At 45.2% G+C, this 21,339-nt stretch overlaps 1 protein-coding gene across 3 annotated transcripts in view; it reads right to left on the bottom strand.

The window, feature by feature from the left end:
- The window catches only part of SLF1 (SMC5-SMC6 complex localization factor 1), a 673,081-nt gene that overhangs the window by 62,599 nt on the left and 589,143 nt on the right, over positions 1 to 21,339 (bottom strand). The window contains exon 18 of one of the 3 annotated variants that reach the window (XM_069225455.1): positions 15,543 to 16,166. The exons of the other annotated variants lie outside the window; for them this stretch is intronic. Coding sequence (XP_069081556.1) covers positions 16,006 to 16,166 — 161 coding nt within the window. The 3' untranslated portion in view covers positions 15,543 to 16,005. Of the gene's footprint in view, positions 1 to 15,542; positions 16,167 to 21,339 lie in introns of those variants that run through there. 3 annotated transcript variants of the gene reach the window in all.

Raw genomic sequence — 21,339 nt, 5'->3', positions numbered from 1 at the left:
GGCAGGGCTCCAAAGACAGAGCAACTAGCAGAGGTGATGGAGCATAATTTGTGGGTCCCTTGCCCTATTGAGATTGGTGAAGGGGTGGTATTTGGCCATTTATATAAAGTTTGGCTATGGCAAGAATAAAGTCTGGATAGAATGATTGCATCTTCTATATTTGAAGTCTTTTTTTCTTGCAAGCTGGAAAGCTGGCGAGGTGTATAGCAGGTCAGTTAATTTCAGAAGGGATTTGAGCATATTCATTCAGCATAATGCAATCTTGAGATAGTTCCACTTAAGTGAGTCAAAACCTTTGGTGGCGTCTAGAAAGAGTGCCACCACATTTGCCTCAGCCTGGATTTGGTGGAGAACTACAAATGTAGGCCCTCATTACGACCCTGGCGGTCGGCGCTAATTTGGGGAAAGGTACTGCCAACAGGCTGGCGGTACCTTTTCCCAAATTATGACATTGGCGGGTTGGCGCAAGCCAAACAGCCAATGTACCACTCCGTCCGCCTGGGTGGTAATGGCTGCTGTGCTGGAGACTTCAGTCTCCAGCCATGCGGCTGTCACAATCCCACCCTCCGGATTATGTCCCCACCTACTGCCATGGTTTTCGTGGCAAGCGTACCACCACAAAAACCATGGCGGTAGGCATTATCAGTGCCAGGGAAATCCCGACACTGATAGGGGTCTCCCCACCCTCCTTCTCCAGCCCCCCGCACATTTACACACCCACACACAATCATACACACACGCATACCCACATACACCCACGCATGCACACATACATACCCACACACTGCAACACACACCAACATACATTGTCGCACACATGCATTCACAACACACAACATACACTCACAATCAGTCATTCATGCACGCATTCAACACGACTCACACCCGCATGCACGCATACAAAAACACCCCCATCTCCTGTCGGAGAACGCGACTTACCTGCTTGCAAGGGGTCCTCCGGCAGGAGACGGCTCGTGGCGCTGCTGTCAGCAGCAGCGTCCGCCAGCAAAACGCCACCAGGCCGTATCATTGATCAAGATACAGTCGGCAGTATTTTGCTGGTGGGCGCTGCTGCCGGCAGCAGCGCCACCTTACTGCCGTCCGTCACCAGCGCCACCTTACTGCCGTCCGTCACCATGACCGTCGACGGTATTCCGGCCAGCCTTATGGCGGAATACTGTCTACGGTCATAATGCGGGTGGGCGGCTGGTAGCCATGGCGACGGTATGTTGGTGGCTGTCGCCATGGCAGTAGGCCAAAGGTACCGCCAAAGTTGTAATGAGGGCCATAGTGCAGAGGCTGTGTGTAGTTGACTCACCAGGTATAAAACAGGCCTCCTCCAGAAGCACCGTTTAAGGAAGTAGTGCTAATAACCTATTGGCTATGAGTTTTGCAAATATTTCAGTGTCACAGTTTATTAACCAAAGGGGTTTGTACTACTTAGTGTTGAGCGTCTTCAGTAGTTTTCACAAAAAATATCACAATAGTTTTGTGCAGTGAGGGTGGAGGAGAGGACACCTTTATATATAGCCTTGTTAAAGACTTCCAATAAATGTATGGCTGTTTTGGCAGGGTAAGGCCTATATTGAACAGCTGGCAGCCCATCAGAAACTGGAGCATTATCATTCGGAAGCTCATGTGTGATTATATATTTCATCTAGTGTAAAAGAGTGTGCGAAACATTCTTCAAGGGCATTACTAAGCCATACTATTTTTTTATGATTGTTATTGCATTTTGAAAATATGTACAACCACTAAAACAGTTTAGAGGAATCAGAGGGCGTCTGAAATAACCAACCGAGGAACAAACAAACGTGGAAAAACAATTCCTAAGGAACTCTACTGAGCCTCAACAACCAGTCTAAGTAGCTGTCCAAGGATTCCAGCTCTTGGTGCATTTTAATGCACATCAGCTCTATTTATACAGCATTTTTTAGCCAATGGTGAGTAGTTCATACCACTCTATCTGTCTGCCACTGGAGGAGATTGGCTCTGCCAGTCACAGGCTGTTTCTCTCTTAGCAATCAGAACTCTGTCAGCCAGAGACCTCTGGCACCTCTAGTCAGCCCATCCTTCCACTGTTCCTAGCAGAGTCACCCAGAGATACAACTGTGTGGGGGTGTTAAGGACTCCTGCAAGAACACTGTACATTGTTTGCCAATATCTACGTATGGGCAGGCAGTCCTAGATCATGTGAGAAATGGTACCATCCTGCTCCCTATAGTGCGTACATCGACGCTGATGGCTCTGTCCATCCTCCAAAGCCTGTTGGGACTGTAGTAACTACTATGAAAATAATGAAACCATATAGCCAGCACACGGCCTGAGAGACTACTGCTGCGTCATCAAGGTATTTTTGTATTTGGTCGTGCTGCAAAAGCAATATAGCTCCAAGTAATATTTTATGAACACCTCCGCAATATCTGCTGTTTCATATTTGAGATTACCGCCACTATTTGCGGTGGAAATTATTATGTATGTCGTCCAAGGTTTCTTGATTCTGGTATCAAGTGCTTCCCTGGGTCTGTCTCCTTCACCATATGCTCGAGCTTTGGTGTATTTTCTCAGGTAGTTGGCATCCGTAACACCTATTTCATTGCATTCTGTGATTTTTTTCCCTGATGCCTCTATGTTTTTTTGCATTTTCTTGTATGGAAAGGTCTGCTTCTAGGTATTTTTATATCTTTCTCGAGTGCCTCCATGTGCAACCACAAAGTTTTTGACGTCTCTAATGCTATTTGGGTATATTTTGCCCTCTAATCATAGCATATAAGGTTGCAAAGAGTTGAGTTGCCTCATCACCGTTACCTGATTTTGTACAAAATAATATTTTGTCTCCATGCTTATTTTTTCTCTAAATACTTTATCCAGTAATGTTCTCAGGGATAACCTCCATATCTTCTCCTGTCTGACAGTGCCTGGTATTTTAACACAAACTAAAGCGGGGTAATGGTCAGATAGAATACAAGCTCGTAACTCAGGTTGCGTCCAGCAATCTAATCCGGAAAATATATTATGCCAGGCATAATATAAGAACCTTCTCTACCATAAGTGTATATCTGTCTCTCTCTCAACATATATAAATTCACTTTTGGACATAATCCCCACTATGACCCTACCTGCCGCCGAGTTGGTCTTGGAGTGTGTGTAATCTAACTATCGTGGTTCTAGCGTTATATTAAGGTCCCCTCCCCATACTGCAGTTGTCAGGTTTAATTTCTTAATTGTACCCCATAGAAAGTCACAGAATTTGGGGTCTTTATTGTTCAGGCCATACATATTTATTACGTCGAGTGCCCCCGTCCAAGATTTCCTGCAGGATGGTTTGTCTTCCTGTGGTGTTTGTTACAACGAGGGGAGTGCTCCGTCTAGTGATTACAACAAAACCTCTCGCACATGATGCGTATGATGAACTATGAGTAAGGTCTGCCCAATTTTTGAAGATGTGATTATCAATCGTGGGTGTCAGGTGGGTTTTGTGAAGCAAGGCATTCTCTATCTGTTTGCGCTGCAAGTAGACGTCACTTGCATGAACCTTCTTAGTCTACATAGACCACGCACATTCCAAGTTAGTAAGTCACAATGTTGAATTGTGTTGGGCTGGTCGGTCATCTAGCAGTGACAGGGAATTATGATAGATGTAGGAAGGCTTGCATTTTGGTATATGTAGTCAGACGTTTTGTGTTGAGTTAATGGCTCAAGGTATCAACTGAGTTTATTGATCCTTGTAGCCATAGTGCCTATAATGAAAGTGAGTGTGTTGATTTTTTTTATCTATAGAGGTACAGATGTGTCCACTTCACCTTCCGACGCGAGACTCGCCACCTCCGCACACAATCCATCCCACGCCGACATTGGAACAAAATCCCCGCGGAACAGCTTCTCTCCACTCTCAGCGACAACCAACCCACCTTCTCCACCGACCCGAACGACGCAGCCCTCAGCCTCACGCATTGGATCACCAACTGCGCAGACAACCTCGCTCCCCTCAGACGCCTCCCAAGACAGACCAACACCAAAAAACCTCTCTGGTTCACAGACACCCTCAAGGAATCTAAAAAAAACTGCCGCACCCTCGATAAAGCCTGGCGCAAGGACCACACCGCAGATAACATGTCTACCCTCAAGAACGCTACCCGCGAACACCACCAACTGATCCGTGCCTCCAAAAGAAATTCCTTCACAGACAGACTGGACAAGAACACTCACAACAGCAAAGAACTCTTCAACATTGTCAAAGAGCTCTCCAACCCTAACGCCAACGCCAACGCCATCACGCCCTCACAAGACCTCTGCAACTCCCTTGCCACCTTCTTCCATCGTAAGATCACCGACCTACACGACAGCTTCGGACACCAGACCCAGCCAACCACCACAGAACCTACAACCCCAGCCATCACCCTCAACGCCTGGACTCACATCAACACGGAAGAGACCAAAGCCACCATGAACTCCATCCACTCCGGTGCCCCCTCGGACCCCTGCCCACACTTCATCTTCAACAAGGCTGACGACATCATCGCCCCGCATCTCCAGACCATCATCAACAGCTCGTTTGCTTCTGCCACCTTCCCTGAGAGCTGGAAACACGCAGAAGTCAATGCCCTACTGAAAAAACCTACGGCGGACCCCAGCGACCTGAAGAACTTCCGCCCCATCTCGCTCCTCCCCTTCCCTGCCAAAGTCATAGAGAAGACCGTCAACAAGCAACTTACCAACTTCCTTGAAGACAACAACCTACTCGACCCCTCTCAGTCCGGATTCCGAGCCAATCACAGCACAGAAACCGCCGTCATCTCAGTCACTGACGACATCAGAACTCTGATGGACAATGGAGAAACAGTCGCCCTCATCCTCCTCGACCTTTCGGCTGCCTTCGACACCGTCTGCCACCGAACTCTAATATCCCGCCTCCGCTCCACCGGGATCCAAGGACAGGCCCTGGACTGGATCACCTCCTTCCTCTCCAACCGCTCCCAAAGAGTCTACCTCCCACCTTTCCGCTCAGACCCCACCGAGATCATCTGCGGCGTCCCACAAGGCTCCTAGCCCAGCCCGACTATCTTCAATGTCTACATGAGCCCCCTCGCCGACATCGTACGCAAACACAACATCATCATCACCTCCTACGCAGACGACACTCAGCTGATACTTTCCCTCACCAAGGACCCCACCAGCGCCAAGACCAACCTGCAAGATGGAATGAAAGACGTCGCAGAATGGATGAAACTCAGCCGTCTGAAACTGAACTCAGACAAAACGGAAGTCCTCATCCTCGGAAACACCCCGTCCGCCTGGGACGACTCCTGGTGGCCCACGGCCCTTGGCACCGCACCAACCCCCTCAGACCACGCACGCAACCTCGGATTCATCCTGGACCCACTTCTCACCATGACCAAACAAGTCAACGGCGTATCTTCCTCCTGCTTCCTCACCCTCCGCATGCTCCGAAAGATCTTCCGTTGGATCCCCGCCGTCACCAGAAAGACCGTGACCCACGCACTCGTCACGAGCCACCTGGACTACGGCAACACCTTATACGCAGGAACCACTGCTAAACTCCAGAAACGTCTGCAGCGAATTCAAAACGCCTCCGCCCGCCTCGTCCTCGACATACCCTGCAACAGCCACATCTCCGCCCACCTGAGACACCTGCACTGGCTTCCCGTCAACAAAAGGATCACCTTCCGACTCCTCACCCACGCACACAAAGCCCTCCACAACAAGGGACCCGAATACCTCAACCGTCGCCTCAGTTTCTACACACCCACCCGTCAACTTCGCTCCGCCAACCTCGCTCTCGCCGCCGTCCCTCGCATCCGCCGCACCACGGCAGGTGGGAAATCCTTCTCCTACCTGGCGGCCAAGACATGGAATTCCCTCCCCACCAACCTCAGGACCACCCAGGACTACCTCGCATTCCAGAGGCAACTCAAGACCTGGCTCTTCGAGCAGCAGTAACCCCATCCCCCTAGCGCCTTGAGACTGAGTAGCACGCTTTATAAATGTTTATGATTTGATTTAGAGGTGAGGCTCACCTGCATGTTTCAAAGCAGTTTTTTTCATGTCCAGGTCTTGCTCTGTGTCATTATGTGCACGTTGTCCCAAAAAGTCAGGCACACTACTGGGTTATTCTGTCTGCCATGTTTCAAAATGCAGCTTCGGGCAAGTGGTTTTAGCCATTGTGATGATTCAAGCCTCGCTTAGTGCAGTCTATTATGCTGCCCGTGAATATCTGCAGGTAGTGCTTGAGTTTTAGATATTAATCACGCATGTAGCGTTATCGTCATGCTTTATAAGAAGGCTGGAATGCTGGGGTTAAGACATAGTCATCAAGCATTGATCAACAAGGTTGTGCTATCTCCGCTGACGTGGCAGGACACCATCAACAACATATATTAACATAAAAATATAGGCCCTCATTCTGACCTTGGCGGGCGGCGGAGGCCGCCCGCCAAAGTCCCGCCGTCAGGTTACCGTTCCGCGGTCGAAAGACCGCGGCGGTAATTCTGACTTTCCCGCTGGGCTGGCGGGCGGTCGCCTTCAGACCGCCAGCCAGCCCAGCGGGAAAGAGGCTTCCACGATGAAGCCGGCTCGGAATCGAGCCGGCGGAGTGGAAGCTGTGCGACGGGTGCAGTTGCACCCGTCGCGTATTTCACTGTCTGCGCAGCAGACAGTGAAATACATGTAGGGGCCCTCTTACGGGGGCCCCTGCAATGCCCATGCCAGTGGCATGGGCACTGCAGGGGCCCCCAGGGGCCCCGCGACCCCCCCTACCGCCATCCGGATCTCGGCGGTCCGACCGCCGGGATCTGGATGGCGGTAGGGGGGGTCGGAATCCCCGCGGCGGTGCAGCAAGCTGCGCCGCCGCGGAGGATTCAATGGGGCCGCGGTACACTGGCGGGACCCCGCCAGTGGTGCTGGTCCGACCGCGGCTTTACCGCCGCGGTCGGAATCCCCATTGGAGCACCGCCGGCCTGTCGGCGGTGCTCCCGCGGTCATCCGCCCTGGCGGTCAAAGACCGCCAGGGTCAGAATGACCACCATAATGTCTAATGAAAATGTATTTTGTTTAATAATTAAATGTACTGAAAAAATTAATATTACTATATACTAAAAGGATTAATAGTTTAAATATTATGACATTTTCTATTTTTCATGTCCGAGCATTGGTTTTTAAAAGGTCTCACGTTTTAGTAATTTTCCAAAGACACAATCTAAAGAGTGTTAACTCTGCAAAATAAAGTTTTCTTTAAATATCCTGTGTGACTTGCTCACTGCGGAAAAGTTATGATCCTTGATTGTAGCATTTGTTTCCTGGGATGAGATAATAATGTATGAATTAAACAGTAGACTTCAGTGCTCAATGTTGTGTTTCATGTTACAATATTTGTGCTTGCTTGAGTTTTAGTTTTTTGGCAGGAAGCTCCTATAATGTTTTTCTACACTGCTTAAATGTGATTTTTGAGAGGAAACTGGTGATTAGGAGCGAGAGAAGATGAGCCAATCGTGGGTGCGGAAAATGAAGGAAGATACTTCTGAAACATGGATCAGAGTTTATTGGTTGAACACTAAAACACCCCATAGTCTGACCAATAGAAATTTAGCTAGTTGCTTTCTAGGATTTTAATGTAGCAAAGTTTAGATGATGTAAACTCAGATTTCCTTTTTCTTAGATAGTGAAATGATGTGTTATGTTCCTTAGCTCTTTGCTTATTATTCCATCAGTTGAGATGCATTAAAGCCAAATTTTACTGAACTCTTCCCTATTATGCCACTGCCCAAGATGTTCCATTGATGAAGACATCGCTGCTTGCTGATCTATTTAGGATAGGTATAACAAAATGTGCATTTGTTTTTATTGCAGATGTTTATGTTTTCTCGTTTTCGAAAATCCACCCGCTATTTGTGGTTAGTGCCATAGACAGATGTTTTCCAAATACTTTTTTGTCTTCTTTTCTTTTTGGCATGAAGCCCAAACATCCTTATAGAATTAGAGGAATAGATAAGGATGCCAAATTCTTAAGTTGATTGTTATATAATTTGATGTTAATAATTCATCTGCGTTAACTAAATGTATTCTGTTTCCATTACTCATCTCTTATTCGTCTTATTCTGTATGGTGGTTCTTGAAAGTTTAATGATAAATATTCTGTCTAGATTAAGATTTTTTCGACGATTTGGTCAGCCTGTACTTATATCATTTGGTCTTGCGTTTGAGTTTTGTGATCTTAGCGTTGTTAATCTAAAGAGCAATAAATGTTTTAACTTTACTAAACCGGGTTGGTGATTCACAGCACCACTGGTCATGGTGCGTATAAATTACTGACTCCAAAATGGATGCCTATTGATTTGATATTGTTGATGTTTATTGTTAGAATGTTATCCCACTTCTATATGACCTCTAAGAGTAATAGATGGTTACCCTATATGTGTCACCTTACTAATAAAATATCAAAAGAAATCTAATGCTGAACACGCCCACATAAATTGGTAGCAGAGGATTGTTTCATCTCAATAGGAGGGAAATGTCCTGTTTTTAATAGTTATATGTCATTCAGAAAGAATTGGGAGATTTGGTTTTACCAATGCTTGATAATAATAAAAATAATTGAAATTTGGTTTTGTCAATGCTTGTTTGGAGATGTTCCCAGTGTGATTTGAGTTTGGGATAGGGTTTACGCTTGCAGTGCTTTAGCAAAATTGCAGATGAATTGCAATGTTTGAGAATTAGGGAGTTTGCGTACTCCAGTGTAGTTGGTTAGGGAATGAGCGTACTCCAAATGGTGTATGTAAGTAAGTTGTCGTACTTCAATTGGGTATGGCGCTTTGTGCTCATTAATTGCCCAAATAGTTGTTGGTCTACAGACCTTGCGTGGTCTAAGACTTCGGAGTACTGCTCAAGTGTATGAGACACTTGGTTGTTGTGTAACTGGTCTGCTTAGTTGGTCAATCAGGAGTGGTTGACAAATAGTATTCCTAGAGTGTGTGTTAAAAGGAGTGTTAGTTTGACAGATATTGGCAATTCTTGAGTGCACAAGGAGGACCTAGTGTTAGTCAAGGGTGAAATTTGCTGGTCAAATTTTACTTGCGAATCAGAGAAAGCGAAGATCAAATGAGTAGTTGTCGCAATCTAAATATTCGTGAAGCTTCCAAAGTAATTGTGTTCCCTACGAGTAGTACGCATTTAGTTTTGTATGAATCAGTTTTGTAGGATTCGTCTGCAAGACTTTATCAGCCACTGTGCGTGTTAGTGTGACATCACTAGGTCCGTGCTGGGATTGGTCGGTTGGTGAGAAGAAGCCACGAAGCGACTGGAGAAAAATGCTGGAGCGATATTAGTTGAGAAAGGCGAGTGAAAAGGATTTTGGGATTGATTTACTTCCTGTTTTGAATTTAAATTGTAGTTTTAAGGCCGATCAAAGTAAAAATATCATTTTTCAAGGCATTAAAGAGTGTGATAAAGGGAGATGCTTTTATTCCAGATAGAGTAGGAGAAATTGCCTCGCCAGAAGGTACAGCTGCATATATTGTAATGTAATTGAAGAGAAAGGTACCACAGCCTGTATCTGGTTGAAACAGTGTGCACATTTACAGACAAGGAAGGGAGTTTAGTGTTTCCTGTTAATGCAACTTTCAACATGAGAATTTTAGAGAATTTGAGGTGAGTGTTGTACGAATTAAAACCTCCTCCAAGACCAGCGCAATTTGAAGCTTTAGTCATTTGGGAATTAGAGGCCATCCAACAGGAGAAATTAAAGTTGAAGAGATGAATGAGGAAAACTGATAAGACATTATTAGATGCAATGTGGAACAATGAGCACAAATTTGGGGTAACTGAAACTCTGCAGGGTATTAAAATGTTTCCTGCAATTACACAAGAGAAAGAGAGCAGTGTCAGACAAAAGAAAGAAAAAGAGTAAGGACTCTTCTGAAGAAGATGAGACAAAGTCAAATGAGTTCAATAAATCGTTGACTGATGATGATGATGATGACTCAGATGATGATGAATTTATAATGCAGTTACTGAGAAGTCGTCTTCCTCCAAATGCAGCACAAGAGACAAATCCAGGTACTAGTACTGGTCCAAGTGCCCCAGTACCTGTTATAGTAACACAAAGTCAAGTAAAAGTTGCAACTAACATTCCTACTAATACTATAACTTAAACTCCTATAACTCAGGTTGAGCAACCTGTAGTCTAGCCTACAATTCCTGTCGTAAGTTCTGCACCGAATGTGACAGAACCAGTGGTGCAATCATCACAGATATCACAGATTTACCAGAAACCAATGGTGGCTGAGGTGGAATCTACACCTAATTCAATGACTCCAGTGCAAGTTCAGACGATGCTGAGGTGTACAACTATAACAGTATCACAGTCAAATTCTTCAGTGCTGTCAGGTCAGAGTTCTGGAGTAATTTACACGAGAAATCAAAATGTTCAATCGAGTCTAGAAGCATTAACAGTTCCTGTTACTATGGTCCTGTTGTACAATTGTATGCCCGGGGAAATAATGAGAGTAATGTACAAAATCTTTTAAATTCAAATGCAGAAATGGGGAGACTCAAAGGTACTGCGGAAGTCATGTCTCCAATTAATCAGACTTTTGACAAGACAGGTCCACTGATTGACTTAAATCATCCTAGGACTTTACAGAATTTTGGGGAAGGCCATGTTTGAATTCACATTTGTTTCTGATGACTCCTGAAACTTTAATTTAGAATTAAATGAAATGGCTGAGGGAACACTTAAGTTAAATAGAATTGACTCATACAATGAAGATGAGTTATGCTTTATGTGTAAAAACGTTACAGTGGAGGACTGGCACACCAGAAATTATCAGAACTTGCAGAGAAATATGAAGTAGAAATTGAGAAATCAAAGCCTCTGTAAAATAAGTTATAGGTTAGAATTTTATTCAAAAGAGACTGAGAACATGGAATGAAAATTCATATTAAGGAATTAATTCAGAATATTCAAACATGGGGAGCATTCGACAAATGGGAAGGCAGTTGGTTAAAGAAAAGAAATCGGAAGGAAAAAGAGACTGCAAATTTAAGTGCTGATAATCCAGTAAAGGTATTACCAATGAGAGAAATTCCTGGGGGGAATTATGTACATGTCCCTTGGAGCAGAAGTGATATTTTTTCATTTACAAATGACTACCGGAGATTGAGAGAGAAACCAGTGGAACAGTACCAGCAGATAGACAGATTTGTGAAGCTCACAAAATGCCTGTGGGAGGATTTGAATGCCCTGTTAGAAATAGTAGTTCCAGCTGATTTGTGGGTGGAATGCAAAAGGAGTATAGACTAGCCAAGAAGACAGCCTTCATGAGATCCAGTTACAGGTGCACCATCTCCTGATGTAATGAAAAGCTATTACATAGTGATTGAATTTTTGAAAACAAGAATTTCCCCTTAAAGTATTGATTGGCAAAGAATCGACAGAACAGCACAGGAAGCAAAAACGTTTATATACATCTGTATTACGAAAGATTGTTGCACGCATTTAAACATTACAGTGGTACAGAAACAATTGAGCCCAAAGACATGATTCATTATATGTACAGATGTGTTGAAGGGTTGAGACCTGAAATTAGTAACATGGTTAAGAGTCATTTGATTTACTAGCAAGCAAAACCAGTCAATGAAGTATTACAGTTTTCTAAATACTGTAGTGACGAGATTGAAATGAAGAAATTGAAGGAAAAGGCAATGGTGATGCAGTTTAAAGCAGCACAATCAGGAATGCAGGGAATTTTTCCACAACAAGGAAACATGCAGGTGTTTCAAAATGAGGGAAAGGCAAGAGGTAGAGGTCGTGGTGGAAACAGAAACCTTGGTGTCGATTTGAATACTAATGTTAATTCAGGTGATATGCAGACAATGAAAAAGATGTTACCTTGTCACACTTGGGGGGCCTCGAGCACTGGAAACGGGAGTGTTCATTGATGTGCAGGAACGTGTTGTTACGCAGATTAATGAAAACAATCTTTTTTTAAATATGAGAGGACCAAGAATAAGGGGTCCTAGTTTAAATGTCCATAATACGAGTAATCAAATGCACATTCCTCAGTAAATGCAAAGTTCCCAACAAATGCAACAGATATAGGTGCCACGTTTTCAGGTGCCACAGTCACAACAAATGCAGCCCCAAATGCAAAAGATACCAAAGCAACAAATGCAAATACCCCAAGCTCCAATGGCACAGCAGCATGTGATGCTTCCTCAGCAGAACACAGGTCAAAAGTTAAGTCAAAGTAATCAAATGGTGCAACAATTCACACTACACAGTGAGGATGAATCGAATGATGAATTGATGAGTGAGAGTTTGAATGAAGAAGAATGTGTGTTAGCAGCTTAATGGGTCATCAGGTTTGATTTCTGTTTGACACAGGAGCTTCACGCTCTACAGTAAGAACTGCAGAAGGTCCTAAAGTGACACTTTCTGGAAAAACAGTGCAGAATGTAGGAGCTGCAAATCAATTCCTGACAAACCTGATTACTAAACCAATCCCTGTTAAAATTGGCAATTTTGAAGGTTTGCACAAATCTGTAGTATGTGACTCAAGTCCCGTTTCCTTACTGGGAAGAGCCCTGTTGTGTAAAACTAAATTTTCAATTACCTGTACAAATGATGGAATTGCTATTCAGACGAATAGTTATGATGATTCGTCTATGTCAACTGAATGTGATTCAGTTAATGAAGAATTTCTACTAATTAGTTTCTATCCTACATTTACAGTACAAGACCTTCCAGCTGACCTACAGGGTATAGTACTTTAAAAGCTTGGGATTTTTCTGGAAAAACATTGGTCTGATCAGAGGAGTTGAACCAGTTAAAGTCATAGTCAAGCCTCATGCAGTTTTTCTGCAAACTCCACAGTATCTTATAGTACAAGATGTAATTGAAGGAGTTGCTCCTGTAATTGCAGATTTTGTGAAGCAGGGAGTTCTAAAAGACTTGCTGAACAGCCCATGCAATTCTCCTATTATGGGTTTGCGAAAACCAAGTGGGAAATTTCGAATTGTTCAAAATTTGAGGAAAATTAATGACACAGTGGTTAAATGTTGTCCAGTGGTACCAAATCCAGCTGTGATTTTGTTTCAGAATCCATGTGATGCAGAATGGTTCACGTTGGTAGACTTATCACAAGCATTTTTCTCCATGCCCCTGCAGGGGATAGTCAATTTATTCGCAAGTCGAAGATACTCAGGTCCTGAATGGGCGTATTTTACAACAGACGAGTGGCAACATGATTTGTTTTCCTTTTGTTTTGATTGTGAAAATTCACGCAAAATATTTTCAAACATGAATTTGCTTTTTAACTGAGATTTGAAACTACATTGACTACATTGCCAACATAACAGGAGAGATATATATGCCACAAGTTATAATTAGTAAACAATAGAATATGATCTACTGAAAGAGACTTTTGGAACTGATTTTGACAAGCTGCTAGACCAATTTTTGCCAAAGTTCTGGAGAAAAGTCTGAAAGCTGCTGTAAATAATTGCAGAGAAGCATATTTTTATTTTTGGCTGCATAGTTGAATATTTTTTTATTTTTCTTTCGCTTACTGATTCTTTAAAGGTCATCGATTCCGATCACAATCACATTAAAAAAAATAGGTGTTGTAAGTGAATGTGTGTTAGTTTAGTAAGTGTGTTGATAAGTTTGTTATTGAGTGTTGATGAGTATGAGTGGTTTTAGAGAAGCTGGAACTAACTATACACCTTCTCGAGAGACTACTACACTTTCTAAGTTAGAAATGTTTAACAGGGATGAAAAATACTTGCACTTAGACAACTCACAAAGAGATCTTTTCTCTGATGTTTTTTATCACTTGCTGTATGAATATGTTAAGACGATGAATGTGAGAGAATATTATGTTTGCACACAGATTCCTTCATCAGTGCAGGAAGAAATTACTTACATAGCTTGCCATTAACATATGGAATTAGTTGCAGTCTTTTACTAACAAGGCTTTATAACCAAGAATATATATACCATATTTCTATTCTAATTATGACAGTGTTTTCTTTTGTTCTGATTAACTAACACCTGAGTAGTATAGCTAAAGAGAGAAATATTGATATTGTCGGAGGTTTCTTTGAGCCTACACTAAGATTTAGTACTGCTTACGCTCACCAAAATAACCTTACATACTTGCTTTCGCAAGTAGAGAAATCTTTTCAAGATCAAGCTGATGACAGAAGAAAGTAATTGAAGGAGAAAATAGATAAAGGGTTAGTGAAGAGGACATCTAGAAATGAATATGCATATAGTGAGTCTAAAACACAAGGGAAGCTTGCATTAGATTTTCAACATGTAGGAAAGGTTTGTATCTAGAGGCCATAATCCATCAATGATACTAAGTTTGTGGGAACAAGGGAGTGCAGACATGTATTTCTTTTTAAGAACACATGGATTTTATGTTAAATGGACAAGATCCTGCGATTACTAGGGTATATTACATCTGTGGGAAAAGTGCTTATTATCGTCTCCCAAGGGGATGGTGTGGGACTTGCTATTTGGGAGTGGTCCTCCCAAAGATTTACCAGATTGACACAATAGATGACACACATGACACAAATAAATTGCAAAGGACAAGATCAAAAAGAGCAACCAAAGTGATGTCACTAGTATCCACATGGAGAATAAAATCAACCAGAGATAACAGTAGCCCAAACACAGCACAGAGGCTCCCAAGATGGCGACAGCAGCTTGCTGGGAGCTGTCCTGCACAGGCTGCGGAGCAGAGCACCCAATAAAGACTCCTGCCCTTTGTGATGGTGAATGTACCAGGTACATGGATTTTGCCGCTGCACACTCTGGGCTGTAGTAGAGAATGTGGAGCCCAAACACCAGTGTGTGCCCGTAGCTGCTAGTGCTGCGGTTAAATGCAGGGCAGTGGGGATGTTTTGCCTCTAGTACTTGACTACAGGATAGGAATAAGAAGTGAAAAATGAATGAACAAGAAGAATAGTAAAGGGACACCATGTACATGTAATGATCACTACTGACACATGCAGGAAGACAAGAGATTGCCTACAAGATCTGTTCAAGACTATTGAAGGTGTCGGCGTGTCCAGCCTTATATTTCTTTTGATATTTTATTTATAAGGTGACTCGTATAGGGTAACCATCTATTACCCTTAGCGGTCGACCTGAACCTTTTCACTCCAATAGGAGTGTGACAAGGTCCTAACAATCAACATTAATAATTTCAAATCAATAAACATAAATTTCAATTTTGTAGTCAGTAATTTATACGCACCATGACCAATGGTGCCATGAATCCCCATACCAGTTTAGTAAAGTTCAAACATGTATTGCCCTTTAGATTAACAATGCTAAGATCACGTAACTCAAACGCAAGATCAAGTACAGAAACAATACAGGCTGACCAAATCGTCGGAAGAATCTCAGTCTAGACAGAATATTTATTATTAAGCATTCATTGACCACCGTACAGAATAACAGCAATAACAGATAAAAATATAGGAACCAAATACATTTAGCTATCACAGATTAATTATTTACAATGGAATATAAATTAGTCAAATTTAGAATTTGGCATCCCTAACTATTATTCTAATTCGATAAGCATGTTTGGGCTCCATGCAAAAAGAAAAATAAGATAAAATTCAATTTGGAAAACATCTGACTATGGCGCAAACACAAAATAGCTGTTGGATTTTCTAAAGAGAGAAAACATTCAAATCTGCAATAAAAACAAATGCACATTTGGTTATACCTCTCCTAAATGTATCCGCAAGCAGGGATGTCTTCATCAGTTGTGCATCTGGTCTTCATCAGTACAGCATCAGTATTATGAATGGGCAAACCGTTCAGTAAAGTTTGGGCCAAATGCATCTAAACTGACAGATGCATAGGCAAAGACAGAAGCACATCTGAAGAGCACTTAAGTCAAAGGAATTCTGCATGCAGCTAAGAACTGGAAGGAACTGAACTTACATCATCTAAACCTTGCTATATTAAAATCCTAGAAAGCAACTAGCTAAGTTTCTATTGGTCAGACTATGGGATGTTTTAGTGTTCAACCAATAAACTCTGATCAACGTTTCAGAAATATGTTTCTTCATTTTCTGCACCAACGTTTGGCTCATGTTCTTTCGCTCCTGATCACCAGTTTCCTCTAAAAAAAAATACATTTAAGCAATTTAAAAACATAACATGAGCTTCCTGCCAAGAAACTAAAGCTCAAGCAAGTGCAAATATTGTAACATGAAACACAACATTGAGCACTAAAGTCTATTGTTTAGTTCATAAGTTATTATCACATCTCAGGAAACAAATGATACAAGCAAGGAACATAACGTTTCCACAGTGAGCAAGTCACACAGGATATTTGAAGAAACATTATTTTGCAGATTTACACTTTTTAGCATTGTGCCTTTGGAAAATTACTAAAACGAGAGGCCTTTAAACTAGCGCTGAGCATGAAGAATAAAACATTTCATAATATTTAAACTATTAATCCTTTTAGTACATATTGATACAAATTTCCCAGTACATTTAATTATTATTAACAAAATAACTTTTTATTAGACATTATGGCCCTCATTATGTCATTGGCGGTAAATCCCGCTTACCACCGCGGTGATGGCTGCCAACATACTGCCTTGGTGGCGAATATCCGTTCGCCATATTATAACACACACACTAAACAAACAGAATACTGCCACAAACACAATTCCGCCAGGCAAAAGGTCAGTGCTAAAGTGGCGGTACGAACACCCATACCCTTACGCCAACAAAACAACACCCACCACATTATGACCCACGAATCACCACGGCGCACATTCAATGGCAGTAAACTATTGGCGGTACACACCGGTGCGCTCAGAAAGGCCACCCTAATTGGCCAAAACTAAACACACACACCTGACACTCATACACACAATACACACACCCACCCATAGCACTATAAAACACACCCACATCACACACCACCCTTTACGAATACCAATAAGCACCACAAGACTAACACGAAGACCACTGAGACAACTACACACACACACACACACCACAAACACCCATACATCGGTCACGCACCTCACACACCACCACATCACTCAACACCCTGTGCACAACACACACCACACAACACCCATATCCCCACAAAGGCACCCCCGTTCCACAGATGAGGAGTTGAGGGTCAATAAACACCCTTGAGCACAACCTAAGTGAAAGTGTTTTATGTGATGGAAATGTGCATATAAAAACAGTTAAATCTTGTGCAAATGATCTGAACACTGTGATACCATACATTTTAAGATATGTATCTGTCTGTAGACATCACATCAGTACACTGTTGTCATATCTGCAAAATGAGAAGCCATAGCTGACAGTAAGTAGAGATGCAAAGGAAGTGAATGCCATCCTGCCACAGCCACACAGAACATATCAATAATCAGAGGAATGGTCAGTTCCACTGTCTCACCCGTGTATCATTGGAAGTATTGATGTATAACTGATGTTCTGTTGTCCACATCCTCATCTTCTGCCTCCTCATCCTCACTGTCCTTAGGGTCTACTGCTGCCACAGTGGCATTTCCAGTCTCCTCCTCCTGCGGATAAGGCATGTGCAGACCCGGAGCTGAGCCCAGAGACCGCGGAGGCACAGCTGGGGATGGCCTCCTAACGAGGGTGGGGTGCCCGTCAGAACCTGATCCCCCTGATGGCCCGCATACTGGTGGTGGCCTACACAGAGCTGGATGGGGGCTTGAGGGCATCACAGCAGCCACAAGGGGGTGAGTACAGTGGGAGTTACAACTATGATTGGTAGGTGGCATGAGAACCTGGTGGGGGCTGTCAGTTAGTGGGTGCCCCTCAATGCCAGCTCAGAGAACGCAGCGTGATCCAGCTCAAGGGTAATGGGTGTATTACTAAATCTTGTAACATAGCTAGGTTGCATACCATGTCAGAAAGGGCATAGGGGTCCCAGGAGGGGTGCAGTTGGCGGCGTTTGGCTTTCATCTTGCTGTGGTGCCTAGCCAATGTAATGCCAGTGTGATGCATGGGACTCAATCCTTATCCCTGTGTGTGATGATAATGTGTATGCCATATGTGGTGTTGGTGCTGTAATTGACCCAGTGCTCCCTTTCTCTCTACCCCCACCCCTTTTTTTCTTCTGTCATCCTGTCCATGTGTACATTAGCATCATCTGGCAGAGGAGCAGGGCACCGGCAACAGAGGGAGCTGCATCCCACAGGACCCAGGAGGCAGAGTCCTCCGACGCTGAGGGGACCACTGGGACAGAGGGCGAGGGGAGCACCACAGCCCCCTCGCCCTGACTGATACCTCCTCCGATGGAAGCTCCCTGGTGGTGGCAGACACCTCTAGGACCACCCCAGGAACAGCTGCCACCCCCAATACCAGCAGCGCCCTCACAGAAGCCCCTCAACGAGTTGCCCGTGCCCACTCACCGAGGAGGGTGGGCATCTCCTTTGCCCCAGGCACCTCAGGCCCTGCCCCAATGAGCCCTGCTGCCCTCAGTGAGGAGGCTATTGACCTCCTGAGAGCCATCTCTGGCAGTCAACCATTGTGAATGCCATCCAGGGGCTGGCATCCCAGATGCAATAATGCAATGCATTCCTGGAGAGCATTCACGGTGTATTGGCGGCCCAACAGATATTGTTCCAGGCCCTGGCCCCCTCTCTGATGGCAGCCATTGTCCCTGTTCCTACTGTCCTCCCTCCAACTACCACTTCCCAGTCCCAATCTCCTCAACCCCAACCCATCCCATGCACACATACAGACAAGCATGCACACAAAACATCACACAAGAGTGGCACAGACAAACACAGGCAGCACACTTAAGGCCACAAGCACTCACACAAACAACAGACAGTTGCGCACACCAAAACATCCACTGCCTCCACTGTCTCCCCCTCCCTCACTGTCACATCCGCACTCACACCTGCATGCACTGCATCAACAGCCACCACCACCATCACCACACCAAGCAGCACACACACCTCACTTGCAGACGCCTCCACAACATCCATCCACGCGTCCCGTGTCCTCTTCCACCCTGTCTGCCCTCCCCACCTCCTAAGAGACACAAACACACGCACACAGACACCCAACAGCCATCCACCTCACCCCAGCACACTGCCCATGCACCTACACCCAAGTCCAGCAGACATACACCTCCAACAACCACTTTGTCAACCTCCACTTCCATCTCTCCTCCCTCATCTCGCCCCACCGACCCTAAGAAGCTTTTCCTTGCCCAACTTGATCTCTTCCCTCCCCTTCCACCCTCCGTCCTGCCCGTAAGAGCTGGGTCAAAACAACCCAGCCCAGCACCTCAGCCAAACAGTCCACGGGGACAGTGGAGGCACCTCCTAGTCATGGAGGCAAGGGAGGGAAGGATCCCACTCCACCAGCCAGGAAAGGGAAGGATACCACTCAACCAGCCAGGAAAGGGAAGGATACCACTCAACCAGCCAGGAAAGGGAAGGATCCCACTCCACCATCCAGGAAAGGGAAGGATTCCACTCCACCAACTAAGAGGGGCAAGAGCCCCCATCCCCCAACAGCAGTGGTCAAGGTGCCCTCACCTCAGGCTGGGACACAGCAGCCCTCACCTCAAGCTGGGACACAGCAGCCCTCACCTCAGGATGGGACACAGCTGCCCTCACCTCAGGCTGGGACACAGCTGCCCTCACCTCAGGCTGGGACACAGCTGCCCTCACCTCTGGCAGACCAGCAGAGGGCATGTAGGCCACCCCCAGGGACTGTTGTACAAGGAGCCCCCTCCAGAACCAGTGGGCAAGTCCCCCAACTCAGAGTCTGCGACCTCACACTCCCCAGCTAATTGTAATGGGCATGGAGCCCCAACCAGAACCAGTGGGCAAGTTCCGCACCTCAGAGACTGTGACCTTGCACTCCCTGGTATAGGCAAATGGGCTTGGAAGACCCTCAAGAACCAGTGGGCAAATTCCCCACCTCAGAGACTGTGACTTTGCACTCCCCAGCATAGGAAAATGGGCATAGAGCCCCCTCCAGAACCAGTGGGCAAGTCCCCCCACTCAGAGACTGTAACCTTGCACTCCCCAGCTAATTGTAATGTGCATGGGGCCCCCTCCAGAACCAGTGCGCAAGTCCCTCATCTCAGAAACTGTGCCCTTGCACTCTCCAGTTAATCGTAATGGGCATGGAGCCCACTCCAGAACCAGTTGGCAAGTTCCCCACCTCAGAGACTGTGACCTTGCACTCCCCAGCATAGGAAAATGGGCATGGCGCCCCCTCCAGAACCAGTGGGCATGCCCCCCAACTCAGACTGTGACCTTGCAATCCCCAGCTAATTGTAATGGGCATGGGGCCCCTCCAGAACCAGTGGGCAAGTTCCCCACCTCAAAGACTGTGACATTGCACTCCCCAGCAGGAGGTAAATGGGCATGGAGCCCCCTCCAGAACCACTGGGCAAGTCCCCCAACTCAGAGACTCTGTCCTTGCACTCCCCAGCTAACTGTAATGGGCATGGAGCCCCCACCACAACCAGTGGGCAGGTTCCCCACCTCAGAGACTGTGACCTTGCACTCCCCAGCTAATTGTAATGGGCATGGAGCCCCCTCCAGAACCAGTGGGCATGTCCCTCAACTCAGAGACTGTGACCTTGCACTCCCCAGCTAATTGCAATGGGCATGGAGCCCCCTCGCGAACCAGTGGGCAAGTCCCCGAACTGAGGTGCTCCCCACCCCTCTTCCCCGTGAAATGCCTGGACAGTCCCACCATGATGCCCCTGCACAGTGTAGTGCAGATTACGTCAGGGAAAGAGTTGGGACTTGGACTGTGCCCCATGGTCATGTGAGCCTTTTGTACTTTGGACTGGCCACTGGCCCTTTCTGAACAGTGACTCGTGTATTTTGTCACATGGACAATATGGTGGCTGTACATCCAATTACACTTTCTGTTCTGGAATGCGGTAGTTCTTGTATTATTATGATGTGGGTCTGTGACATTGTTTTTCCTCTGCAGCTGGTCGTGTGCATGGTGTGAGTCTGAATGGTGTGTGTTGTGCATGTGTCAGTCTCCTTTTCCTCCCTCACACCCTTGGTGCTAGGCGGCTGTACTCCCGTCATCGGCGTTGGTGTTCCAGGTGGAGCATGGTTTAGAAGAGCATCGGGAAGACTTGAGGTTCCGGTTCCATGGCGGCCTTGTTCTTCTCTGTGTCTCCAAGGGCGAGTCTTTCGTCTTCTGTGTTCTGTTTCCACCAGGCTTTTGATGGTGTTGGTACCATCCAGGAAATCCTGGAGGTGTGCTATGTCATAATATGGTGGGCGGTACCTTGTCTTCCG

This window comes from Pleurodeles waltl, chromosome 1_1 (assembly GCF_031143425.1).
Source record: "Pleurodeles waltl isolate 20211129_DDA chromosome 1_1, aPleWal1.hap1.20221129, whole genome shotgun sequence".
Taxonomy (NCBI): domain Eukaryota; kingdom Metazoa; phylum Chordata; class Amphibia; order Caudata; family Salamandridae; genus Pleurodeles; species Pleurodeles waltl.
The sequence above is the reverse complement of the archived record's forward strand: the minus strand, read 5'-3'. Positions and strand labels throughout refer to the sequence as shown.